At 41.6% G+C, this 24,485-nt stretch overlaps 1 protein-coding gene across 2 annotated transcripts in view; it reads right to left on the bottom strand.

The window, feature by feature from the left end:
• The window catches only part of RXFP1 (relaxin family peptide receptor 1), a 578,825-nt gene extending 561,690 nt beyond the window's left edge, over positions 1 to 17,135 (bottom strand). The window contains exon 1 of one of the 2 annotated variants that reach the window (XM_069744133.1): positions 16,761 to 17,135. In XM_069744133.1, coding sequence (XP_069600234.1) covers positions 16,761 to 16,809 — 49 coding nt within the window. In that variant the 5' untranslated portion in view covers positions 16,810 to 17,135. The remainder of the gene's footprint in view (positions 1 to 16,760) is intronic. The other variant, XM_069744134.1, reaches the window with a different exon arrangement.
• Positions 17,136 to 24,485: the final 7,350 nt, after the last annotated feature.

The following is a 24,485-nucleotide window of genomic DNA, read 5'->3' as shown; positions in this document are numbered from 1 at the left end:
TGTGGGTGTCTGACTGTGTGTGCATGCCTGCTTGTGTATGTGTAACTACATGTGTGTATGCGGGACTGCATGTGTGTTCCTAGCTGTACATGTTACTGCATGTTAAATAAAAAAAGACTCAAGGCGGGATACACATAAACAATTGTGTAAAGGAGGGAACCATCACCACCAATGTGCGCCAATAGGAAATGTACTGGACAAATCGGAATAAAACCGGAAACACGAAGAAAAAACCGAAACAAGGTCCAATATAAAGTATATATAACAATGTTTATTAAAATATATGGTAGAGTGGTACAGTGGAAAAAATACCATAAAAAGCACTACACCAGGAACATATAAATGGCAATAAGAAAAAAATCATACATATAACCACAGTGGAAATTCAACATATATGTGCATACCTGTGTATATATGCCATATAGATATGAGTAGCAGAAATACCAAATCTATAATATAAAGAGCATGTGCAACATAAATAGAGTGGCGGCAAAAACCTGATAGAAAAAAGTACTGGCGCTAGGTGAGGCCAATGTGTAACATGGTGAACATGGTAACCCGTGTAATATAAAGCAGTGTACGGGCAGAAGAACAAATGGAAACAAGGCCAGAGCCACCTGGTATTTACCTGCTATGTGAAACAAAAGTCCCTGGGATGTACCAAACCCCGACGCGCGTTTCGCCGTCTGCCTTCGTCAGGGGGTGACGTTACTGCATGTGTGTGGACATGTGTGTGTGACTGCATGTGTGTACATTACTGAGTGTAACTGCGTGTGTGTATGTGCATGACTGCTTGGTGTGCATTAATGCACGTGTGTGACTACGTGTGTACGGCTGCATATGTGTGCATGACTGCAGGTGTCTGACTGCATGTGTGAGTGTCATTGCGTGTGTGTGCATGTGACTGTGTGCACATAACTGCATGCATGACTGCATGTGTGTAACATGGTGTGTCTGTGTGATTGTGACTGCATGTTTGTGAATGACTACGAGTGCATGACTTCACAAGTGTGTGCAGGACTGCATGTATGTGGACGTGTGTGCAACTGCTTGTGTGTGCATGACTGCATGTATGTGTGTTGTGTATGACTGCGTGTGTGTATGTGACTGCGTGTGTATATGACTGTGTGTGCGTGTGTGAGTGACTGAGGGTGTCTGACAATAGATGCATAAATAAACTAAAAATGTACACATATTTGGTATCTCTGCATCCGAAAAACCCGCTCTATAAGCCTGTCACACTAGTTAACTGTTTTATTGAACACAGTAAAAAAAAAAAATCTTGGCAAAAACTTGTGCTTTTTCGCCATACCGCTGAAAGAAAAGTAAAATAAAACACAATCAAAAAGTCGAATGTAAATATAAAAGGTATCCATGAACATGATCTCTTGCCCCGCAAAAACAAGACCCTACTCAGCTCCAGCAACAGAAAAATTAAAAAGCTATAGATCTGAAAAGATGGTGATGGAAAAACAATTAATTTTTCTCTAAAATTGTTTTATTGCGTAAGAGCAGTCTTATCACTTTTACCAAACAGTGAATGGCATAAAAAATACTGAATTTCTGTATTTCGTTCATTCTGCCTCCCAAAAATTGGAATATAAAGCAATTAGAAATGTGATATGCGCTCGAGTATGGTACCAACAAAAAGTTCAACTCAGCCCACAAATAACAAGCCCTCACATGGCTCTGTTGGAAGAAATATAGAAAAATTAAAGCTCTCAAAATAGGGTAATGCAAAAACTTTATTTTTGAAAAACAAAGCAGTTTTTAGTGTGTGATAGTAACAAGACCTAAAAATATATATAAATCTGATATACCGTATATACTCGAGTATAAGCCGAGATTTTCAGCCCAAATTTTTGGGCTGAAAGTGCCCCTCTCGGCTTATACTCGAGTCAAGGTGGGTGGCAGGGTCGGCGGGTGAGGGGGAGAGGGCGCTGAGGCATACTTACCTGCTTCCAGCGATCCTGGCACTCACCCCAACTGTCCCACGGTCTTCTGTGCTGCAGCTTCTTCCCCTCTTCAGCGGTCACGTGTGACCGCTCATTAGAGAAATGAATAAGCGGCTCCACCTCCCATAGGGGTGGAGCCGCCTATTCATTTCTCTAATCAGCGGTAACGGTGACCGCTGATAGAGGAAGAAGCTGCGGCACCGAAGACAGCTGTCCGGGGAAAGGAGCCGGACGCCGGGACCAGGTAATTATGTAATATTCACCTGTCCGGGTTCCAGCCGCCGGGCGCCGCTCCATCTTCCCGGTGTCTCTGCGCTCTGACTGTTCAGGTCAGAGGGCGCGATGACGCATATAGTGTGTGCGGCGCCCTCTCCCTGATTAGTCAGAGCAGAGAGACGCCGGGACCGGACGCCGGAACGAGACGCCGGGAGCTGCAAGCAAGAGAGGTGAGTATGTGTTTTTTTTTTTTTACTGCAGCAGCAGCGACAATGGCAGAGCTTTCTATGGGGAAATATGAACGGTGCAAGAGCACTATGTGGGGCAGAGCTATAGGGCAATAATGAACGGCGCAGAGCACTACAGTCATGGCCAAAATTTTTGAGAATGACACCAAAATTATATTTTCACATGATCTGCTGCCCTCTGGTTTTTATTAGTGTTTGTCTGATGTTTATATCACATACAGAAATATAATTGCAATCATATTATGAGTACCAATAGGTTATATTGACAGAATGAGTTAATGCAGCAAGTCAATATTTGCAGTGTTGACCCTTCTTCTTCAAGACCTCTGCAATTCTCCCTGGCATGTTCTCAATCAACTTCTGGACCAAATCCTGACTGATAGCAGTCCATTCTTGCATAATCAATGCTTGCATTTTGCCAGAATTTGTTGGTTTTTGTTTGTCCACCCGTCTCTTGATGATTGACCACACGTTCTCAATGGGATTAAGATTTGGGGAGTTTCCAGGCCATGGACCCAAAATCTCTATGTTTTGTTCCATGAGCCATTTAGTTATCACCTTTGCTTTATGGCAAGGTGCTCCATCAGGCTGCAAAAGGCATTGTTGGGCGCCAAACTGCTCTTGGACGGTTGGGAGAAGTTGCTCTTGGAGGACATTCTGGTACCATTCTTTATTCATGGCTGTGTTTTTTAGGCAAGACTGTGAGTGAACTGATTCCCTTGGCTGAGAGCCAACCCCACACATGAATGGTTTCAGGATGCTTTACAGTTGGCATGAGACAAGACTGGTGGTAGCGCTCACCTCTTCTTCTCCGAATAATCTGTTTTCCAGATGTCCCAAACAATCGAAAAGGGGATTCATCAGAGAAAATGACTTTGCCCCAGTCCTCAGCAGTCCACTCCCTATACCTTTTGCAGAATATCAGTCGGTCCCTGATGTTTTTTCTGGAGAGAAGTGGCTTCTTTGCTGCCCTCCTTGAAACCAGGCCTTGCTCAAAGATTCTCCACCTCACAGTGTGTGCAGAAGCACTCACACCAGCCTGCTGCCATTCCTGAGCAAGCTCGGCACTGCTGGTAGTCCGATCCCGCAGCTGAAACAGTTTTAAGATACGGTCCTGACGCTTGCTGGTCTTTCTTGGGCGCCCTGGAGCCTTTTTGACAACAATGGAAGCTCTCTCCTTGAAGTTCTTGATGATGCGATAGATTGTTGACTGAGGTGCAATCTTTGTAGCTGCGATACTCTTCCCTGTTAGGCCATTTTTGTGCAGTGCAATGATGGCTGCACGCGTTTCTTTAGAGATAACCATGGTTAACTGAAGAGAAACAATGATACCAAGCACCAGCCTCCTTTTAAAGTGTCCAGTGATGTCATTCTTACTTAATCATGACTGATTGATCGCCAGCCCTGTCCTCATCAACACCCACACCTGTGTTAATGGATCAATCACTAAAACGATGTTAGCTGCTCCTTTTAAGGCAGGACTGCAATGATGTTGAAATGTGTTTTGGGGGTTAAAGTTCATTTTCTGGGCAAATATTGACTTTGCAAGTACAGTAATTGCTGTTAAGCTTATCACTCTGACATTCAGGAGTATATGCAAATTGCCATTAGAAAAACTGAAGTAGTAGACTTTGGAAAAATTAATATTTGTCTCATTCTCAAAATTTTTGTCCATGACTGTATATGGGGCAGAGCTATAGGGCAATAATGAACGGTGCAAGAGCACTATATGGGGCAGAGCTATAGGGCAATAATGAACGGTGCAAGAGCACTATATGGGGCAGAGCTATAGGGCAATAATGAACGGCGCAGAGCACTATATGGGGCAGAGCTATAGGGCAATAATGAACGGTGCAGAGCACTATATGGCACAGCTATGGGGAAATAATGATCTATTTTTATTATTGAAATTCACCGGTAGCTGCTGCATTTCCACCCGAGGCTTATACTCGAGTCAATAAGTTTTCCCAGATTTTTGTGGCAAAATTAGGGGGGTCAGCTTATACTCGGGTCGGCTTATACTCGAGTATATACGGTATCTGTAATCAAAGTGACCTAAAGAATTAATTTGTTATATTACTTATACTGCGCGACAACCAGTGGAAAATAATAAAAGTAATTGTTAAATTGTTATATATTTGTTCATTCTGCCTCTCAAAGATTGCAGTATGGCCCGGCTTACATTTATTCTGCGCTCTATGCTGAGCACTTACATCAGAGATTCCATCTTAATCTCTGAAATGCATGATTCAGACAAAGCCTCCAATGGAACATTCCCTATAATGAGGCAGAGGTAGTAACTTTGGACTCCGTCTGACTAATGATCAAGGGGTCTCTATATTTTTAAGCTTGCATAAAAGAGAGGTCAACCACAGTTTTTTGCACATCTGAATAGAGGACATTGCTGAACAGCGTGCTCAGCGTAGAGTGCTGGATACATGTGATCCAAAATGTTATGTAAAATGTTCCCAATAAAGGCTTCATCTCAATCCATAAAAGACATGTCCCTACTCAGGTTCATCATCTCTTAATAGAAACATAGGGTTTTATTTCTGAATGGTAGCTCAATGCTTCTGGAAAGTGACATGGCTCTTCACCCCCACAAAAGAAATTAATCAAATGATGCTATCCCAAATCCAAATGACCACTCCTTCTGAGTCCCACAGCATGCTTAAACTGCAGTAAGTGACCAAATGTTTGCCAGTACTGTACTGAGGAGAGCCCACTTAATTTACAGGGGGCATGCATGAAGCACAAGCTGGGCACAATGTATTGGGCAGCACAATATTATTATTATTATTATTATTATTATTATTATTAATTTATATAGCACCATTAATTCCATGGTGCTGCACATGAGAAGGGGTTACATCAAAATACAAATATCACTTACAGTAAACAAAACTAACAATGACAGACTGATACAGAGGGAAGAGGACCCTGCTCATGCGGGCTTACATTCTACAGGATTATGGGGAAGGAGACAGTAGGTTTGCAGTAGTTCTGATGGTGTTGAGGTGGCCGTGTGGTCATTACAGACTGTAAGCTTCTTTGAAGAGATTGGTTTTCAGGTTTCTTTTGAAGGATCCAAATGTGGTGGATAACCGGACGTGTTGGGGCACAGAATTCCAGAGGATGGGGGATATTCGGGAGAAGTCTTGGAGGCGACTGGGTGAGGAGCGAATAAGCGTGGAGGAGAGACGGAAGTCTTGGGAGGACCGGAGATTACGTGAGGGAAGATATTGAGAGATTAGTTTGCAACTATACGGAGGAGAAAGGTTATGGATGGCTTTTTAGGTCAGTGTTACTAGTTTAAACTGGATACGCTGGGAAATTGGGAGCCAGTGAAGGGATTTGCAAAGAGGGGAAGCAGGAGTATAGCGAGGAGAGAGCTTAATTAGTCGGGCAGCTGAGTTAAGGATGGACTGGAGGGGTGCGGGAGTGTTAGAAGGTAGGCCACAGAGGAGGATGTTGCAGTAGTCGAGGCGGGAGATGATTAGGGCATGCACAAGCATTTTGGTAGAGTGAGGGTTGAGGAAAGGACGGATTCTGGAAATATTTTTGAGCTGGAGGCGACAGGAGGTGGCGAGAACTTAGATGTGTAGTTTGAAGGACAGGGCAGTATCCAAAGTTACTCTGAGGCAGTGAATTTTGGGGACAGGGGAAATTTTGATTTCATTTATTTTGATAGATAGATCAGGTAGGGAAGATATGCGAGATGGAGGAAAGATAATTAGTTCAAATTTGTCCACATTGAGCTTGAGGAAGCGAGAGGAGAAGAAGGAGGATATGGCTGATAGACACTCTGGGATTCTGGAGAGCAGAGAGGTGACATCTTAGCCAGAGAGGTAGATCTGAGTGTCATCAGCATATAGATGGTACTGGAAGCCATAGGACCTTATGAGTTGTCCTAGGCCGAGGGTATAGATTGAGAAGAGTAGGGGCCCAAGGACAGAGCCTTGAGGGACACCAACAGAGAGGGGGCGAGAAGAAGAGGTAGTTTGGGAGTAGGAAATGCTAAATGTGCGGTTGGTAAGGTATGAGGAGATCCAAGATAGGGCAAGGTCTTTGACCCCAAAGAAAGAGAGGATCTGTAGTAGGAGGCAGTGGTCAACTGTGCAGAGGACAGGTCTAGAAGGAGGAGTATAGCTTTTAGCTTTGGTTGTAAGTAAGTTGTTAGAAATTTTGGTCAGGGCAGTCTCAGTGGAATGGTGGGGATGGAAGCCAGATTGTAGGTTGTCGAAGAGAGAGTTAGATGCAGAGTGAGAGGAAAGTTCAGCATGGACGTGCTGCTCAAGGAGTTTGGATGCAAATGGGAGAAAAAGATATGGGGCGATAGCTGGACATAGCGCTTGGGTCAAGGGATAGCTTTTTGAGGATAGGTGTGATTGTGGCATGTTTGAAAGCATTGGGGAAGGTACCAGAAGTTAGTGATAGGTTGAAGAGATGGGTTAGGGATGGGATTAGTGTGGTGGTGAGGTTGGGAAAGAGGTGGGATGGGATGGGGTCAAGTGCACAAGTGGTGAGGTGTGATTTGGAGAGAAGATGAGCAAGCTCCCCTTCAGTGATTTTGGAGAGGGAAGTTATGGGGTTTGGGCATTTTTTCTGGTAAACAAAGGGGTTGTGGTGGTTTGACGACAAAGATTTGCCTTGTTTGGTCGATCTTATTTTTGAAGTGCGTGGCAAAGTCCTTGGCAACGATTAGGGAACTCGGAGGGGGCAGTGGTGGGCGGAGGAGGGAGTTAAAAGTTTTGAACAACTGTTTGCAGTTGTGGGATAAGGAAGATACAAGGGATGTAAAGTAGGCCTGTTTAGCAGAGGTGAGAGCTGATTTGAATGCGAGTGTTGCTTGGGCACTACAGATTTGCTACTTTCCCTTTGTCATATACTCTGCTTCTGGTAAACACCCATTGAGTCATAATCATCAGTATACCGCAAGATGAATTCCCAGAGGGGTGCAATTTCCAAAATGGGGTCACTTGAGTGGGCGTTTTGCTCTTCTGGAATTTAGGGGCAATATCTGAACTTAAATATGTTGCTCCTTCCCTTTTGAGATTTGCACTGTACCTCAAACGTACAGTAGTTTTCAACGACATATGGGGTATTAGTGAACTCAGGAGAAATGGTGTAACAAATTGTTTCAACCATTTTCTCCTAATACCTCTTTTAAAAATGAAAAACTTGGGGTGAGAGCAACATTTTAGTGGAAAAATGGTATTTTTCATTTTCAAAGCCCACTGTTATACAATTCTGTTTTTAAAAATGCTCACTACACCTCTAAATGAATTCCTCAAAAGGCGTAGTTTCCAAAATGCATTCATTTGGGAGGAATGTCTGCTTTATTGGCATGTCAAGGGCTCTTCTAACATGATATGAAATCTGCAACCGATTACATCCAAATTTTGGCTCAAAAATTCAAATGGTGCTCATTCCCATCTGATCCCTGTTGTGTGCCCAAACAATAGTTTGTGACCACATGTAAGGTATCGTAATCAGAAGAAACTGCACACAAAGTGCAGTCCATTTTGTTCTTCCACACTTGGATAAATTCAAAATATTGCTAGAGACATTTTTGTGGAAAAAATTTAACTTTAATTTTCACGTCCAAATGTTATAAATTTATATGAAGCACCTGTCAGTTATAAATGCTCATGATACCCACACATGAATTCCTTGAAGGGTACAATTTTCAAAATGGGGTTAGTCGTGTGGTTTCTGCTGTTTTGTCTTACCAGGGGCTTTTCAAATGCAGCATGGTGTCCATAATCTATTCTATATAAAATTGTACTCCAAAATTCAAATGCCGCTCCTTCTCTTCCGAGCCCTTCTGTTTGCCAAAAAAGTAATTTTTGACCACGTTTTAGGTATTGTATAGAGGAGAAATTGAACAAAAATTGTGCTGTCCATTTTCTCCTGTTACTCTTGTTAAAATGAAAAATTTGGGGTTAAAGCAGCATTTTTTAATTTTTATGCCTTAATGTTGCAAAATCCTACCCAGCATCTGTGCGTCTAAGATGGTCACCACACACCTTGTTAAATTTCTTGAGGGGTGTAGTTTCCAAAATGATGTCAGTTGTGGGGGGTTCCTACTGTTTTGGTACCTCTAGAGTTTGGCAAATGTGACATGGTGTCCACATTCTTTTCCAGCTATAATTTTTTTATCCTATGGGCTTGCATATGTTAAAAATAAACAATAATAAAAATGGTTTTACTGTCCCTTCCTTAGTCCAGCACTTCATTTCAGCTACAGCTCATGTCTTTATTGATATTCCAACTACAGCACATATGGGGTCATTGGCTCTACCAATGAAGATGGCACCAACCGCTGAGGCCAGTGACTGTAACCTGAGTGATCACTGTATAAGCATCATATTACGTTGAATGACAAAAAGTGTTCTGTATATTGATGATCTTAGTAAAAATTTACATTGAGTTTTTTTATATAAGTTTCCAATGTGTACATTGTGTTTTTTTTTTAATACTAACGATTTATTGATACATGATGTGTATATTCCTTAGAAGACTAAATGAGCCTCTTGCAGTACATTCATTGTCACATTGAGCATTTATTCATTATTTCCATCACTGTTCTATATAAAATCCTACACATATAATGTATTTCAATAGTTCTAGCTTTATTTTTGTCAATTAGTGGATAGTTAACATGTCACATTTGTGCTACTTACAATCATTAAGACCATCAAGCTTTATTAATAAAGAATATTGACCTCTTTGAAAACTTGACTTTCAACTTTAACCCCTTCATGACCCAGCCTATTTTGACCTTAAAGACCTTGCCGTTTTTTGCAATTCTGACCAGTGTCCCTTTATGAGGTAATAACTCAGGAACGCTTCAACGGATCCTAGCGGTTCTGAGATTGTTTTTTCGTGACATATTGGGCTTCATGTTAGTGGTAAATTTAGGTCAATAAATTATGCATTTATTTGTGATAAAAACGGAAATTTGGCGAAAATTTTGAAAATTTCGCAATTTTCACATTTTGAATTTTTATTCTGTTAAACCAGAGAGTTATGTGACACAAAATAGTTAATAAATAACATTTCCCACATGTTTACTTTACATCAGCACAATTTTGGAAACAAAATTTTTTTTTGCTAGGAAGTTATAAGGGTTAAAATTTGACCAGCGATTTCTCATTTTTACAACGAAATTTACAAAACCATTTTTTTAGGGACCACCTCACATTTGAAGTCAGTTTGAGGGGTCTATATGGCTGAAAATACCCAAAAGTGACACCATTCTAAAAACTGCACCCCTCAAGGTACTCAAAACCACATTCCAGAAGTTTATTAACCCTTCAGGTGCTTCACAGCAGCAGAAGCAACATGGAAGGAAAAAATGAACATTTAACTTTTTAGTCACAAAAATTATCTTTTAGCAACAATTTTTTTATTTTCCCAATGGTAAAAGGAGAAACTGAACCACGTAAGTTGTTGTCCAATTTGTCATGAGTATGCTGATACCTCATATGTGGGGGTAAACCACTGTTTGGGCACACGGCAGGGCTTGGAAGGGAAGGAGCGCCATTTGACTTTTTGAATCAAAAATTGGCTGTACTCTTTAGCGGACACCATGTCACGTTTGGAGAGCCCCCGTGTGCCTAAAAATTGGAGCTCCCCCATAAGTGACCCCATTTTGGAAACTAGACGCCCCAGGGAACTTATCTAGATGCATAGTGAGCACTTTGAACCCCCAGTTGCTTCACAAATTGATCCGTAAAAATGAAAAAGTACTTTTTTTTCACAAAAAAATTTTTTTCGCCTCAATTTTTTCATTATCACATGGGCAATAGGATAAAATGGATCATAAAATTTGTTGGGCAATTTCTCCCGAGTACGCCGATACCTCATATGTGGGGGTAAACCACTGTTTGGGCACTCGGCAGGGCTCGGAAGGGAAGGCGCGCCATTTGACTTTTTGAATGGAAAATTAGCTCCAATTGTTAGCGGACACCATGTCGCATTTGGAGAGCCCCTGTGTGCCTAAACATTGGAGCTCCCCTACAAGTGACCCCATTTTGGAAACTAGACCCCCCAAGGAACTTATCTAGATGCATATTGAGCACTTTAAACCCCCAGGTGCTTCACAGAAGTTTATAACGCAGAGCCATGAAAATAAAAAATAATTTTTCTTTCCTCAAAAATGATTTTTTAGCCTGGAATTTCCTATTTTGCCAAGGGTAATAGGAGAAATTGGACCCCAAATGTTGTTGTCCAGTTTGTCCTGAGTACGCTGATACCCCATATGTGGGGGTAAACCACTGTTTGGGTGCACGGCAGGGCTCGGAAGGGAAGGCACGCCATTTGGCTTTTTAAATGGAAAATTAGCTCCAATCATTAGCGGACACCATGTCACGTTTGGAGAGCCCCTGTGTGCCTAAACATTGGAGATCCCCCAGAAATGACCCCATTTTGGAAACTAGTCCACCAAAGGAACTAATCTAGATGTGTGGTCAGGACTTTGAACCCCCAAGTGCTTCACAGAAGTTTATAACGCAGAGCCATGAAAATAAAAAAAAAAAAATATTTTCTCAAAAATGATCTTTTAGCCTGCAATTTTTTATTTTCCCAAGGGTATCAGGAGAAATTTGACCCCAAAAGTTGTTGTCCAGTTTCTCCTGAGTATGCTGATACCCCATATGTGGGAGTAAACCACTGTTTGGGCACATGCCGGGGCTCGGAAGTGAAGTAGTGACGTTTTGAAATGCAGACTTTGATGGAATGCTCTGTGGGCGTCACGTTGCGTTTGCAGAGCCCCTGATGTGGCTTAACAGTAGAAACCCCCCACAAGTGACCCCATTTTGGAAACTAGACCCCAAAAGGAACTTATCTAGATGTGTGGTGAGCACTTTGAACCCCCAAGTGCTTCACAGAAGTTTATAATGCAGAGCCGTGAAAATAATAAATACGTTTTCTTTCCTCAAAAATAATTATTTAGCCCAGAATTTTTTAATTTTCCCAAGGGTAACAGGAGAAATTTGACCCCAATATTTGTTGTCCAGTTTCTCCTGAGTACGGTGATACCCCATATGTGGGGGTAAACTACTGTTTGGGCACATGCCGGGGCTCGGAATTGAAGTAGTGACGTTTTGAAATGCAGACTTTGATGGAATGCTCTGCGGGCGTCACGTTGCGTTTGCAGAGCCCCTGATGTGGCTAAACAGTAGAAACCCCCCACAAGTGACCCCATTTTGGAAACTAGACCCCGAAAGGAACTTATCTAGATGTGTGGTGAGCGCTTTGAACCCCCAAGTGCTTCATAGAAGTATATAATGCAGAGCCGTGAAAATAATAAATACGTTTTCTTTCCTCAAAAATAATTATTTAGCCCAGAATTTTTTATTTTCCCAAGGGTTACAGGAGAAATTGGACCCCAAAAGTTGTTGTTCAGTTTCTCCTGAGTACGCTGATACCCCATGTGTGGAGGTAAACCACTGTTTGGGCACACGTCGGGGCTCAGAAGGGAAGTAGTGACTTTTGAAATGCAGACTTTGATGGAATGGTCTGCGGGCGTCACGTTGCGTTTGCAGAGCCCCTGGTGTGCCTAAACAGTAGAAACCCCCCACAAGTGACCCCATTTTAGAAACTAGACCCCCCAAGGAACTTATCTAGATATGTGGTGAGCACTTTGAACCCCCAAGTGCTTCACAGACGTTTACAACGTAGAGCCGTGAAAATAATAAATCATTTTTCTTTCCTCAAAAATGATGTTTTATCAAGCATTTTTTTATTTTCACAAGGGTAACAGGAGAAATTGGACCCCAGTAATTGTTGCGCAGTTTATCCTGAGTATGCTGGTACCCCATATGTGGGGGTAAACCACTGTTTGGGCACACGTCAAGGCTCGGAATTGAGGGAGCACCATTTGACTTTTTGAATACGAGATTGGCTGGAATCAATGGTGGCGCTATGTTGCGTTTGGAGACCCCTGATGTGCCTAAACAGTGGTAACCCCTCAATTCTACCTCCAACACTAACCCCCCCACACCCCTAACCCTAATCCCAACTGTAGCCATAACCCTAATCACAACCCTAACCCCAACACACCCCTAACCCTAACCACAACCCTAATTCCAACCCTAACCCTAAGGCTACGTGCCCACGTTACAGATTCGTGTGAGATTTTTCAGCATCATTTTTGAAAAATACGCGGGTAAAAGGCACTGCGTTTTACCTGCGGATTTTCCGTGGATTTCCAGTATTTTTTGTGCGGATTTCACCTACGGATTCCTATTGAGGAACAGGTGTAAAACGCTGCGGAATCCGCACAAAGAATTGACATGCTGCGGAAAATACAACGCAGCGTTTCCGCGCTGTATTTTCCGCACCATGGGCACAGCGGATTTGGTTTCCATATGTTTACATGGTACTGTAAACCTGATGGAACACTGCTGCGAATCCGCAGCGGCCAATCCAAATCCGCACCGTGTGCACATGGCCTAATTCTAAAGGTATGTGCACACGCTGCGGAATACGGGGCGGATCCGCAGCAGTTTCCCATGAGTTTACAGTTCAATGTAAACATATGGGAAACAAAAATCGCTGTACACATGCTGCGGAAAAACTGCACGGAAACGCAGCGGTTTACATTCCGCAGCATGTCACTTCTTTGTGCGGATTCCGCAGCGGTTTTACAACTGCTCCAATAGAAAATCGCAATTGTAAAACCGCAGTGAAATGCGCAGAAAAAACGCGGTAAATCCGCCATAAATCCGCAGCGGTTTAGCACTGCGGATTTATCAAATCCGCAGCGGAAAAATCCGCAGAGGACCAGAATACGTGTGCACATACCGAAACCCTACCCCTAACCCTACCCCTAACCCTAGCCCTAACCCTACCCCTACCCCTAACCCTACCCCTAACCCTACCCCTAACCCTATCCCTACCCCTAACCCTACCAACCCTAACCCTAGCCCTAACCCTACCCCTAACCCTACCCCTAACCCTACCCCTAACCCTATTCTAACATTAGTGGAAAAAAAAAAATCTTTATTTTTTTATTGTCCCTACCTATGGGGGTGACAAAGGGGGGGGTCATTTATTATTTTTTTTATTTTGATCACTGTGATATAATCTATCTCAGTGATCAAAATGCACTTTGGAACGAATCTGCCGGCCTGCAGATTCGGCGGGCGCACTGCGCATGCGCCCGCCATTTTGGAAGATGGCGGCGCCCGGGGAGAAGACGGACGGACCCCGGCAGGATCGGTAAGTATGATGGGGTGGGGGGGAGCACGGGGGGGGATCGGAGCATGGGGGGGTGAATCGGAGCGCGGGAGGGGTGGAACGGAGCACGGGGGGGTAGAACGGAGCACGGGGGTGGAACAGAGCACGGGCGGGTGGAACGGAGCACGGAGGGGGGTGGATCGGAGTGCAGGGGGGGTGATTGGAGCACGGGGGGAGCAGCCAAGAGCACGGGGGGGAGCGGAGCACAGGACAGAGGGGAGCCGGAGCAGTGTACCGGACAGATCGGGGAGTTGGGGGGGCGATCGTTGGGGTGGGGTGGGGGCACATTAGTATTTCCAGCCATGGCCGATGATATGGCAGCATCGGCCATGGCTGGATTGTAATATTTCACCAGTTATAATAGGTGAAATATTACAAATCGCTCTGATTGGCAGTTTCACTTTCAACAGCCAATCAGAGCGATCGTAGCCACGGGGGGGGGGTGAAGCCACCCCCCCTGGATTAACTACCACTCCCCCTGTCCCTGCAGATCAGGTGAAATGGGAGTTAACCCTTTCACCCGATCTGCAGGGACGCGATCTTTCCATGACGCCACATAGGCGTCATGGGTCGGATTGGCACCGACTTTCATGACGCCTACGTGGCGTCATGGGTCGGGAAGGGGTTAATTGTACTATGGAGTACTAATACTAGTACTAATAGTACTATGTACTATTAACTGAAAAGAAATCTGGTCTAACCTATAGTGGGAGTTTTTCCTTTCTCCCTAGTAGGTTGTTGTCTGCTTATGATTGGTCAACCTCATGCAGGGGAAGAAGTACATGCCCCCAATATAAAATATCTAATAAGTCCCCTTAGACTCAACATAAATTATAACCCAAACTTTACAAGCCAATATCTCTGTAACAGAGAGGAGAGATTAAAAAATAAAAAAAATCATGTTTGACTAAGCTTTTCAAGCACTATTGCATGTTAAATCTTTTCTTCTTATTCACTTTCCATGATTTCTGACGATTGCCCCTTTATTGCTTACTTAAAAAAAAGTATGAAAATAAAGGTTCCCATCACTCCACTGAAATGAGGGCATCACCAAGTGGGTCTTCTCTCTCCTGGAGCCCAATTCTGAGGGAAATAGACTGCCACTATTATACATTCTCCATTGGCTCAAAATGTCAATGAACTAAGGACTTTTACACCATATATCAGTTTTTTGTTCCTACTCTTAGAGAGTATTTCCTCTTTTTTAACCTTACCATATATAGTTACCCATCCTTCATCATAAAATAGTTTTTGTCTTTCCTATTTTATTAAATCTATTTAAGAATTTAAGAAAAAATTGTGTGATATATGAAAGATGTTTTGAAGAATGTTCTCCTGTGCATGACTCCATTTCCCTTCTGAAATACAACCATTGCTTGGATATCTTTGCAGTAAGCAGCTTATGTCTAAGAAAAGACAAACAGCCTTTGTGAGTAGTTTACCAATATAGCAATTTAGAAGGTCGCAATCATTTTACAATTGATTTGGCTGCAAGAACAAATTGTATTTTTGACAAAAAATAAATAATAATAATCTTTATTTATATAGAGCCAACATATTCCGCAGCACTTTGCAGTTTAAGTTTCAAACACAACAGTCATAAGTAACAACGTTAACAATACAATAATTAAAGCGAAATAAAACGACCCTGCTCGTGAGAGCTTACAATCTACAGATTGGGAGAGGTATATGGCTCTAAGATAGGAAAAGGGAAAACTTATGACTTTGGAGCATGGTTAAATATGAAATACCTGGAGGAAATATTTACCATCCAAAGGTTCAGTACATTTCTACATTTGGTCTGATGACCATGGCTATGGATTGAGTTTGTATAAAGACCCCATAGAAATCTGACTAAAGCTAGAAAAATTAATAAAACCTATCCAAAAAATACTATTACTTTAGTAACTGTTGAGTCCTGTATTTTGGAATTTGCCAATGAATTAACTTATAAAATAAAGTGATTTATTTTATTAATTTATAAATTTCTTTTAGTTAGTGTTTTAGAAAACATACATTTATAAAGCAGAATTAGATGTGCAAATGCTTGAACTAATTCACTACATATTCAGCCTTGGCATCAGCCATTTTTTTTAGAGGTGTTATTCCATGACTTTCATTACACGCAGTCAAATGGGTCATAAAAGTAAGTAAGGTGTTTAGGTTACAGCCAAATAAATCTTATTAATCTTTACGGAGGAGTGCAGTGTATGCTCTTCCTGATCTCCAGTCAAGAATTGGGATTTGTTGCTTCTTGGCAACAGTGGGGGTCACAGAGGTAGAACCTCTATCTAACCTTCTTTTATGATGAGTTGTAAAAGTAAAGCATGGAATAAGAATTAAAAAACCTAAATGAACCTATATTTATGCCAATAAATGTTAAAAGACATGGAATTGACTATAATGTGTTTGATCAAATTTTATACAAACATGAGAAATATAAAAGTCCTAGTAAAACATCTTTCACATTTTCACCAATAGTATCAGTTACTCGAGTATCATCCTTGTCAATAAAATAAATATTTTTACAGAAGGGCAGATTATTTATATCTTTTTTTTGAATATAAGAAAGCAACATCTTGGAATGGTAACTGAAAACTGCTCATAAAGACCGAGCATCTGATAAATATAAATCTTGATCCTAAAAATTCTACTTACAAAAGTCTATTCCAATTGTCGTAGGTTTTTTTTTTTTAGTTTTCACTTTTGCCTACCCAAAATGTTAACGTGTGACTTACAAAATAAGTAAACTGTTCGACAATTGACATTTCACGTAATTTCAGTGAATATAAACCATGTAATGCACCACATAAAGAGCATCCCTAACATATTACTTCATTAAAGTCCTCAAAACATTACTGCAAATCAAAGGGAGCCACAGAGGCATTAAACAAAATTATCTGCAAATCTACTTCCATTCTCTCCAAGGAATTGCACTGATTCCAATGTTGAAAGTGTTATAGTGTATATTATATTGTTATTTAAGTTTATGTCAAGCTCCAAAATAATGATAAATTTGGTATGAGGCAAGTTATACTCCCAATACAGGCATTGCATGAACATCAGAACAATGAGTTATAACAAATTTACTTACAGTTTATTCCAATAATGCAGGCGAGATAAAGAAGGAATCCTGGTAGCATTTCTGTGAGGCAGAAGGTACTGAATGGAAGAAAGGCTGTCTGCCCTGTTCAGAAGGCAGATCATTCAGCGGATTCAGGAGCCAATATTTCTGGCTGCAGCACCAAGAGCTCACACACAAGCAGCTTCCCTCCCTTTCTAGCCTTTCCTAGTTCTGTGTGTTCAGCTACCTCTTTAATTGCTCCTTATTCCTCGTCTCTTTTCTGACCCTACTGCATACACATTGGAAAGTGAATGAGAGAAGAGAGGGAGAAGTGAGGGGGAGGAGAGAAGGAGATTGCCGGAGTAATGTAGAGAAAGACTTTCCTTATTAATAGTCTGCTCTGTCAAAGTTGTAAATTGAGTAAAGTATAGACTACCATAGAATATACTAGAATAGGTGGGAGTACTCATTTAATGTATACATCAGGTTCTAAGTGATGGATGATTACATCTTGCTGATTCAATTAACCTCTTACCGAAATCTGCTGAACATGTGCGGCTCAAGTTGGGGCCGTTTGTTTAAAGCAAACTCATGGGGTGATAATGTGTGAAAATATATGTTACATGCAGCAAGGATCTGCCTCTCACAGCCATGAATCTGTTAAATAGAATCTGTCAGCAGGTTTTTGCTATGGAATCCGAAGACAGCATGAGGTAGGGGTAAACACACAGATTTCAACGATGTGTCTCATATCAGGTTCTGAGATGTTGTTTACTTACAGTGAAGCTTTTTTCACTAGGACATTAGCATTGCTGTGACTGTCTGGCACATGCCTCCTGGTCCAACTCCACCCACTCCTCCTAAGCAGCTTATTGGCTACAGACTATGTACAAACAGATTTATTATATTTATTTTTTTATTAATTTTTTTGATTTATTTGACACATATATATATTTTTTGACACTTATGCTTTGCACACTATTTTTATGAACTTGGATAGCCTATAATATTTTACACAGTACTTTTCACGTTATTTATTCATATTATTTTTTTATTTTCTTTATTTTTTATTTTTTCACCAATCATGTATCAATTACAGGTTCATTATATATGGATATGCGCATGATTAGTATTGGATTTTTATTGAATTTTGTCATTTTTATTTATGCACAATTATTTAATTGATTTGTTTGTTACTTATTTATATCATCACATGAAATATTGTTTATTTAATATTATTTGTATGTACAGTGTTTCATTGTGAATGGTTGTTTATTTATATTTTTAGCCGTGGTATCATTTAATTGTATATATCTTTACTTAATTATATATTTTCTTTATTTACATGATATATATTTTTGTTGTCCTGCCAGTCAGTTTTTTGTGCGCCCTAGCCCACCCACATACTGATCTACACTGTGCATATGCGTTTATTTCTTCTATTTTAGATTACACATGCTTGCATATGTATATTTATATATATATGTTAATAAAAATGTTATTAATTGTGCTATGTCTTTTTATCAATAAAATGTATTAATTTTAAAAAAATTGTTTTGGTATTTGTTGTTAGTAAATATTTTCTTTGAGGTATTTGCTTGTTGCGGAATATTTACTTTTTGGGATATTTTTCAATATTATTTGGTATTTCTTTTCTATATAGGATTTCTTTTTTTATGTACAAACAGAGCCTGGTGGTGTCGAGGTTAGCTTTCTCAGCTCTTTTTTATGTTAGAAGAACTCTGTGTCACAACTGTGCACTCAGTAAACTAAGTGATACATCACTGGATTCACGGTCTCTGTGCCTACATCAGGTTTTTCTTAGATGAGGCCGCAAAAACCTTCTGACAGTTTCACTTTAAATGCCTCTGCCAATCTCTGACAGTGGCAATAACAGTGTGTCAGCATTGGGGCACATCAGTCTATGGGCCCATCGACTCTCTCGCAGGGAGTGATCGCAGGACACCAATGGGTTGCTATGACAGATGGGGGTCTGTTGAAGACATCCATACCATGTTTTTCTATATCCAGCAATACTCTGGTATTGCTGAATATAGCGCTAGCAATCAGATAATCGCAGGTTTAATCACACTAAGGGGACTATCAAATACAGTAAGAAAAAAATGTTTTAAAAACTATGAAACAAACTCTATGAAAAATTGATTCCCACCCCTTTTTCCCATTAAAAAAATATATTTTATTTTATTTTAAAATACACATAAGTGGTGTTACCATGTCCATAAAAATCAGCTCCATAAAAATACAGAAAAAAATCAAAAATTCCTAAATGAAGTTTTTGATCACCACAAAACTGCAAAAAAATGCTGTGCGAAGCGATCAAAATGTCATATCTGTCCCAAAATGGAATCAATAAAAAACATTGTCTTTCCCTCACACAGCTCTATCAACCTTAAAATGAAAACATTACAGTTCTCGGGTTATTGCAAAACAATGATTTATTTATATTTAATTTTCCGATTTTTATTTCACCACTTAAATAATTTAAAAAATGGCCGTTTCGTATAGCTGTAATCGCATGAGGATGAGGATACTTGTACTCGTAAGTCATTTTTACCACACAATGTACACCATAAAAACAATTGCCAAAATGTCAGAATTTCTGTATATACTAGAGTATAAGCCATTCATCTCTGGGACACAGAACCTGTCTGCTTGCTGAGCTGTATGATGGTTGGACATTCCCAACCCCTGGCAAAAATTATGGAATCCCCGACCTTGGAGGATGTTCATTCCGTTGTTTAATTTTGTAGAAAAAAAGCAGATCACAGACATGGCACAAGACTACAGTCATTTCAAATTACAACTTTCTGGCTTTAATAAAACACTAAAAGAAATCAAGAACAAAAAATGTGGTAGTCAGTAATGGTTACTTTTTTAACCAAGCATAGGGGAAAAATTATGGAATCACTCAATTCTGAGGAAAAAATTATGGAATCACCCTGTAAATTTTCATACCCAAAACTAACACCTGCAAATTAGATCTGCTCATTAGTCTGCATCTAAAAAGGAGTGATCACACCTTGGAGAGCTTTTGCACCAAGTGTACTGACATGAATCTTTGCTCCAACACGATAGATGTCAATTGAAACAAAGGAGAGGATTATTAAACACTTAAAAGAGGGTAAATCTACACGCAATGTTGCAAAAGATGTTGGTTATTCACAGTCAGCTGTGTCTAAAATCTGGACCAAATACAAACAACATGGGAAGATTGTTAAAGGCAAACATACTGGTAGAGCAAGGGAGACATCAAAGCGTCAAGACCAGAAACTTAAAGCAATATGTCTCCAAAATAGGAAATGCACAACAAAACAAATGAGGAACGAATGGGAGGAAACTGAACTCAACGTCTGTGACCGAACTGTAAGAAACTGCCTAAATGAAATGGGATTTACATACAGAAAAGCTAAACAAAAGCCATCATTAACACCTAAACAGAAAAAAACAAGGTTACAATAGGCTAAGGAAAAGCAATCGCGGACTGTGGATGACTGGATGAAAGTCATATTCAGTGATGAATCATGAATCTGCATTGGACAAGGTGATGATGTTGGAACTTTTGTTTGGTGCCATTCCAGTGAGATTTATAAAGATGACTGCCTGAAGAGAAGATGCAAATTTCCACAGTCATTGATGATATGGGGCTGCATGTCAGGTAAAGGCACTGGGGAGATGTGTTGTGAATTCTGTGGTCAAGCTCCCTCCTGTGGTCATGAGTGGTACTTCGGCTGGTTCTGTCTATGAGCTTCCTCTGGTGGATGTGAGTGGGGCTGAGGCTTCTGAGTTTCCTTCCTCAGGTGACGAGGTTAAGTCGTTAGGTGCTGCTCTATTTAACTCCACCTAGTTCTTTGTTCCTGGCCTCCAGTCAATGTTCCAGTATTGGTCTTGCTCTCTCCTGGATCGTTCTTGTGGCCTGTCTGCCCTGCATAAGCTAAGTTTTGCTTGTGTTACTTTTGTTTGCTATATTTTCTGTCCAGCTTGCTATATTGGTTTTTCTTGCTTGCTGGAAGCTCTGAGACGCAGAGGGAGCACCTCCGTACCGTTAGTCGGTGCGGAGGGTCTTTTTGCGCCCTCTGCGTGGTTGTTTGTAGGTTTTTGTGCTGACCGCAAAGCTATCTTTCCTATCCTCGGTCTATTCAGTAAGTCGGGCCTCACTTTGCTAAAATCTATTTCATCTCTGTGTTTGTATTTTCATCTTACTCACAGTCATTATATGTGGGGGGCTGCCTTTTCCTTTGGCAAATTTCTCTGAGGCAAGGTAGGCTTATTTTTCTATCTTCAGGGCCAGCTAGTTTCTCAGGCTGTGCCCGAGGCGCTTAGGTCTGGTCAGGAGCGCTCCACGGCTACCTCTAGTGTGGTATGATAGGATTAGGGATTGCGGTCAGCAGAGTTCACACGTCTCAGAGCTCGTCCTATGTTAGTAACTATCAGGTCACTTTGTGTGCTCTTAACCACTAGGTCCATTGTGGTTCTGAATCACCTGTTCATAACAGTACTGGAGGCCCAAAGTACTAATGCTTCTAAAGTACTAAAGTTCTGAGACCATTTTTATTTCTCTGTACTGTGTTTTGTCTTTCTTTTCCCCTAGACATTTGGGTGGTTCAGGACACAGGTGTAGTGATGGACATTAAAGATCTGTCTTCTTGTGTGGATCATCTCACTGCAAGAGTACAAAATATTCAAGACTTTGTGGTTCAGAATTCTATGTTAGAACCAAGAATTCCTATTCCTGATTTGTTTTCTGGAGATAGAGCTAAGTTTCTGAGCTTTAAGAATAATTGTAAACTGTTTCTGGCTTTGAAACCCCGCTCCTCTGGTGACCCAGTTCACAAAGTTAGGATCATTATTTCTTTATTACATGGCGACCCTCAAGACTGGGCATTTTCCCTTGCGCCAGGAGATCCTGCATTATGTAATATTGATGCGTTTTTTCTGGCGCTCGGATTGCTGTATGATGAACCTAATTCAGTGGATCAGGCAGAGAAAAATTTGCTGGCTCTGTGTCAGGGTCAGGATGAGGTAGAGATATATTGTCAGAAGTTTAGGAAGTGGTCTGTGCTCACTCAATGGAATGAATGTGCGCTGGCAGCAATTTTCAGAAAAGGTCTCTCTGAGGCCCTTAAGGATGTCATGGTGGGATTTCCTATGCCTGCTGGTCTGAATGAGTCTATGTCTTTGGCCATTCAGATCGGTCGACGCTTGCGTGAGCGTAAAACTGTGCACCATTTGGTGGTATTATCTGAGCATGGACCTGAGCCTATGCAGTGCGATAGGACTTTGACCAGAGCTGAACGGCAAGAACACAGAAGTCAGAATGGGCTGTGTTTTTACTGTGGTGATTCCACTCATGCTATCTCCGATTGTCCTAAGCGCACTAAGCGGTTCGCTAGGTCTGCCACCATTGGTACGGTACAGTCGAAATTTCTTTTGTCCGTTACTTTGATCTGCTCTTTGTCATCCTATTCTGTCATGGCATTTGTGGATTCAGGCGCTGCCCTAAATTTGATGGACTTGGAGTATGCTAGGCGCTGTGGGTTTTTCTTGGAGCCTTTGCAGTATCCTATTCCATTGAGAGGAATTGATGCTACGCCTTTGGCCAAGAATAAGCCTCAGTACTGGACCCAGCTGACCATGTGCATGGCTCCTGCGCATCAGGAGGATATTCGCTTTTGGTGTTGCATAATCTGCATTATGTGGTCGTGTTGGGGTTGCCATGGCTACAAGTCCATAACCCAGTATTGGATTGGAAATCAATGTCTGTGTCCAGCTGGGGTTGTCAGGGGGTACATGGTGATGTTCCATTTCTGTCTATTTCATCATCCACCCCTTCTGAGGTCCCAGAGTTCTTGTCGGATTACCAGTTTGTATTTGATGAGCCCAAGTCCAGTGCCCTACCTCCGCATAGGGATTGTGATTGTGCTATCGATTTGATTCCTGGTAGTAAGTTTCCTAAAGGTCGACTGTTTAATTTGTCTGTGCCTGAGCACGCCGCTATGCGGAGTTACGTAAAGGAATCCTTGGAGAAGGGTCATATTCGCCCGTCGTCGTCGCCATTGGGAGCAGGGTTCTTTTTTGTGGCCAAGAAGGATGGTTCTTTGAGACCTTGTATTGATTACCGCCTTCTAAATAAAATCACGGTCAAATTTCAGTACCCCTTGCCGCTGCTGTCTGATTTGTTTGCTCGGATTAAGGGGGCTAGTTGGTTCACCAAGATAGATCTTCGTGGTGCGTATAATCTTGTGCGTATTAAACAGGGCGATGAATGGAAAACAGCATTTAATATGCCCGAGGGCCATTTTGAGTACCTGGTTATGCCATTCGGGCTTTCTAATGCTCCATCAGTGTTTCAGTCCTTTATGCATGACATCTTCCGAGAGTACCTGGATAAATTCCTGATTGTATACTTGGATGATATTTTGGTCTTCTCGGATGATTGGGAGTCTCACGTGAAGCAGGTCAGAATGGTGTTCCAGGTCCTGCGTGCGAATTCTTTGTTTGTGAAGGGGTCAAAGTGTCTCTTTGGTGTTCAGAAAGTTTCATTTTTGGGGTTCATTTTTTCCCCTTCTACTATCGAGATGGACCCTGTTAAATTTCAGGCCATTTATGATTGGACTCAGCCGACATCTCTGAAGAGTCTGCAAAAGCTCCCGGGCTTTGCTAATTTTTATCGTTGCTTCATCAATAATTTTTCTAGTATTGCTAAACCGTTGACTGATTTAACCAAGAAGGGTGCTGATGTGGTCAATTGGTCTTCTGCTGCTGTGGAAGCTTTTCAAGAGTTGAAGCATCGTTTTTCTTCTGCCCCTGTGTTGTGCCAACCAGATGTTTTGCTCCCGTTCCAGGTCGAGGTTAATGCTTCTGAGATTGGAGCAGGGGCTGTTTTGTCGCAAAGAAGTTCTGATGGCTCGGTGATGAAACCATGCGCCTTCTTTTCCAGGAAGTTTTCGCCTGCTGAGCGTAATTATGATGTTGGCAATCGAGAGTTGCTGGCCATGAAGTGGGCATTCGAGGAGTGGCGTCATTGGCTTGAAGGAGCTAAGCATCGCGTGGTGGTCTTGACTGATCACAAGAACTTGACTTATCTCGAGTCTGCCAAACGGTTGAATCCTAGACAGGCTCGTTGGTCGCTGTTTTTCTCCCGTTTTGACTTTGTGGTTTCGTACCTTCCGGGCTCTAAAAATGTGAAGGCGGATGCCCTGTCTAGGAGTTTTGTGCCCGACTCTCCGAGTTTGTCTGAGCCGGCGGGTATTCTCAAAGAGGGGGTAATTTTGTCTGCCATCTCCCCTGATTTGCGGTGGGTGCTGCAAAAATTTCAGGCTAATAGACCTGACCGTTGCCCAGCGGAGAAACTGTTTGTCCCTGATAAATGGACGAGTAGAGTTATCTCTGAGGTTCATTGTTCGGTGTTGGCTGGTCATCCTGGAATCTTTGGTACCAGAGATTTGGTGACTAGATCCTTTTAATGGCCGTCTCTGTCACGGGATGTGCATTCGTTTGTGCAGTCCTGTGGGATTTGTGCTCGGGCTAAGCCCTGCTGTTCTCGTGCGAGTGGGTTGCTTTTGCCCTTGCCAGTCCCGAAGAGGCCATGGACACATATATCTATGGATTTTATTTCGGATCTCCCCGTCTTTCAAAAAATGTCGGTCATTTGGGTTGTTTGTGATCGCTTCTCTAAGATGGTCCATTTGGTACCCTTGTCTAAATTGCCTTCCTTCTCTGATTTGGTGCCATTGT

Source organism: Ranitomeya imitator, chromosome 1 (genome assembly GCF_032444005.1).
Source record: "Ranitomeya imitator isolate aRanImi1 chromosome 1, aRanImi1.pri, whole genome shotgun sequence".
Taxonomy (NCBI): domain Eukaryota; kingdom Metazoa; phylum Chordata; class Amphibia; order Anura; family Dendrobatidae; genus Ranitomeya; species Ranitomeya imitator.
Note: the sequence above shows the minus strand (reverse complement) of the source record. Positions and strands in the feature narration are given on the sequence as shown.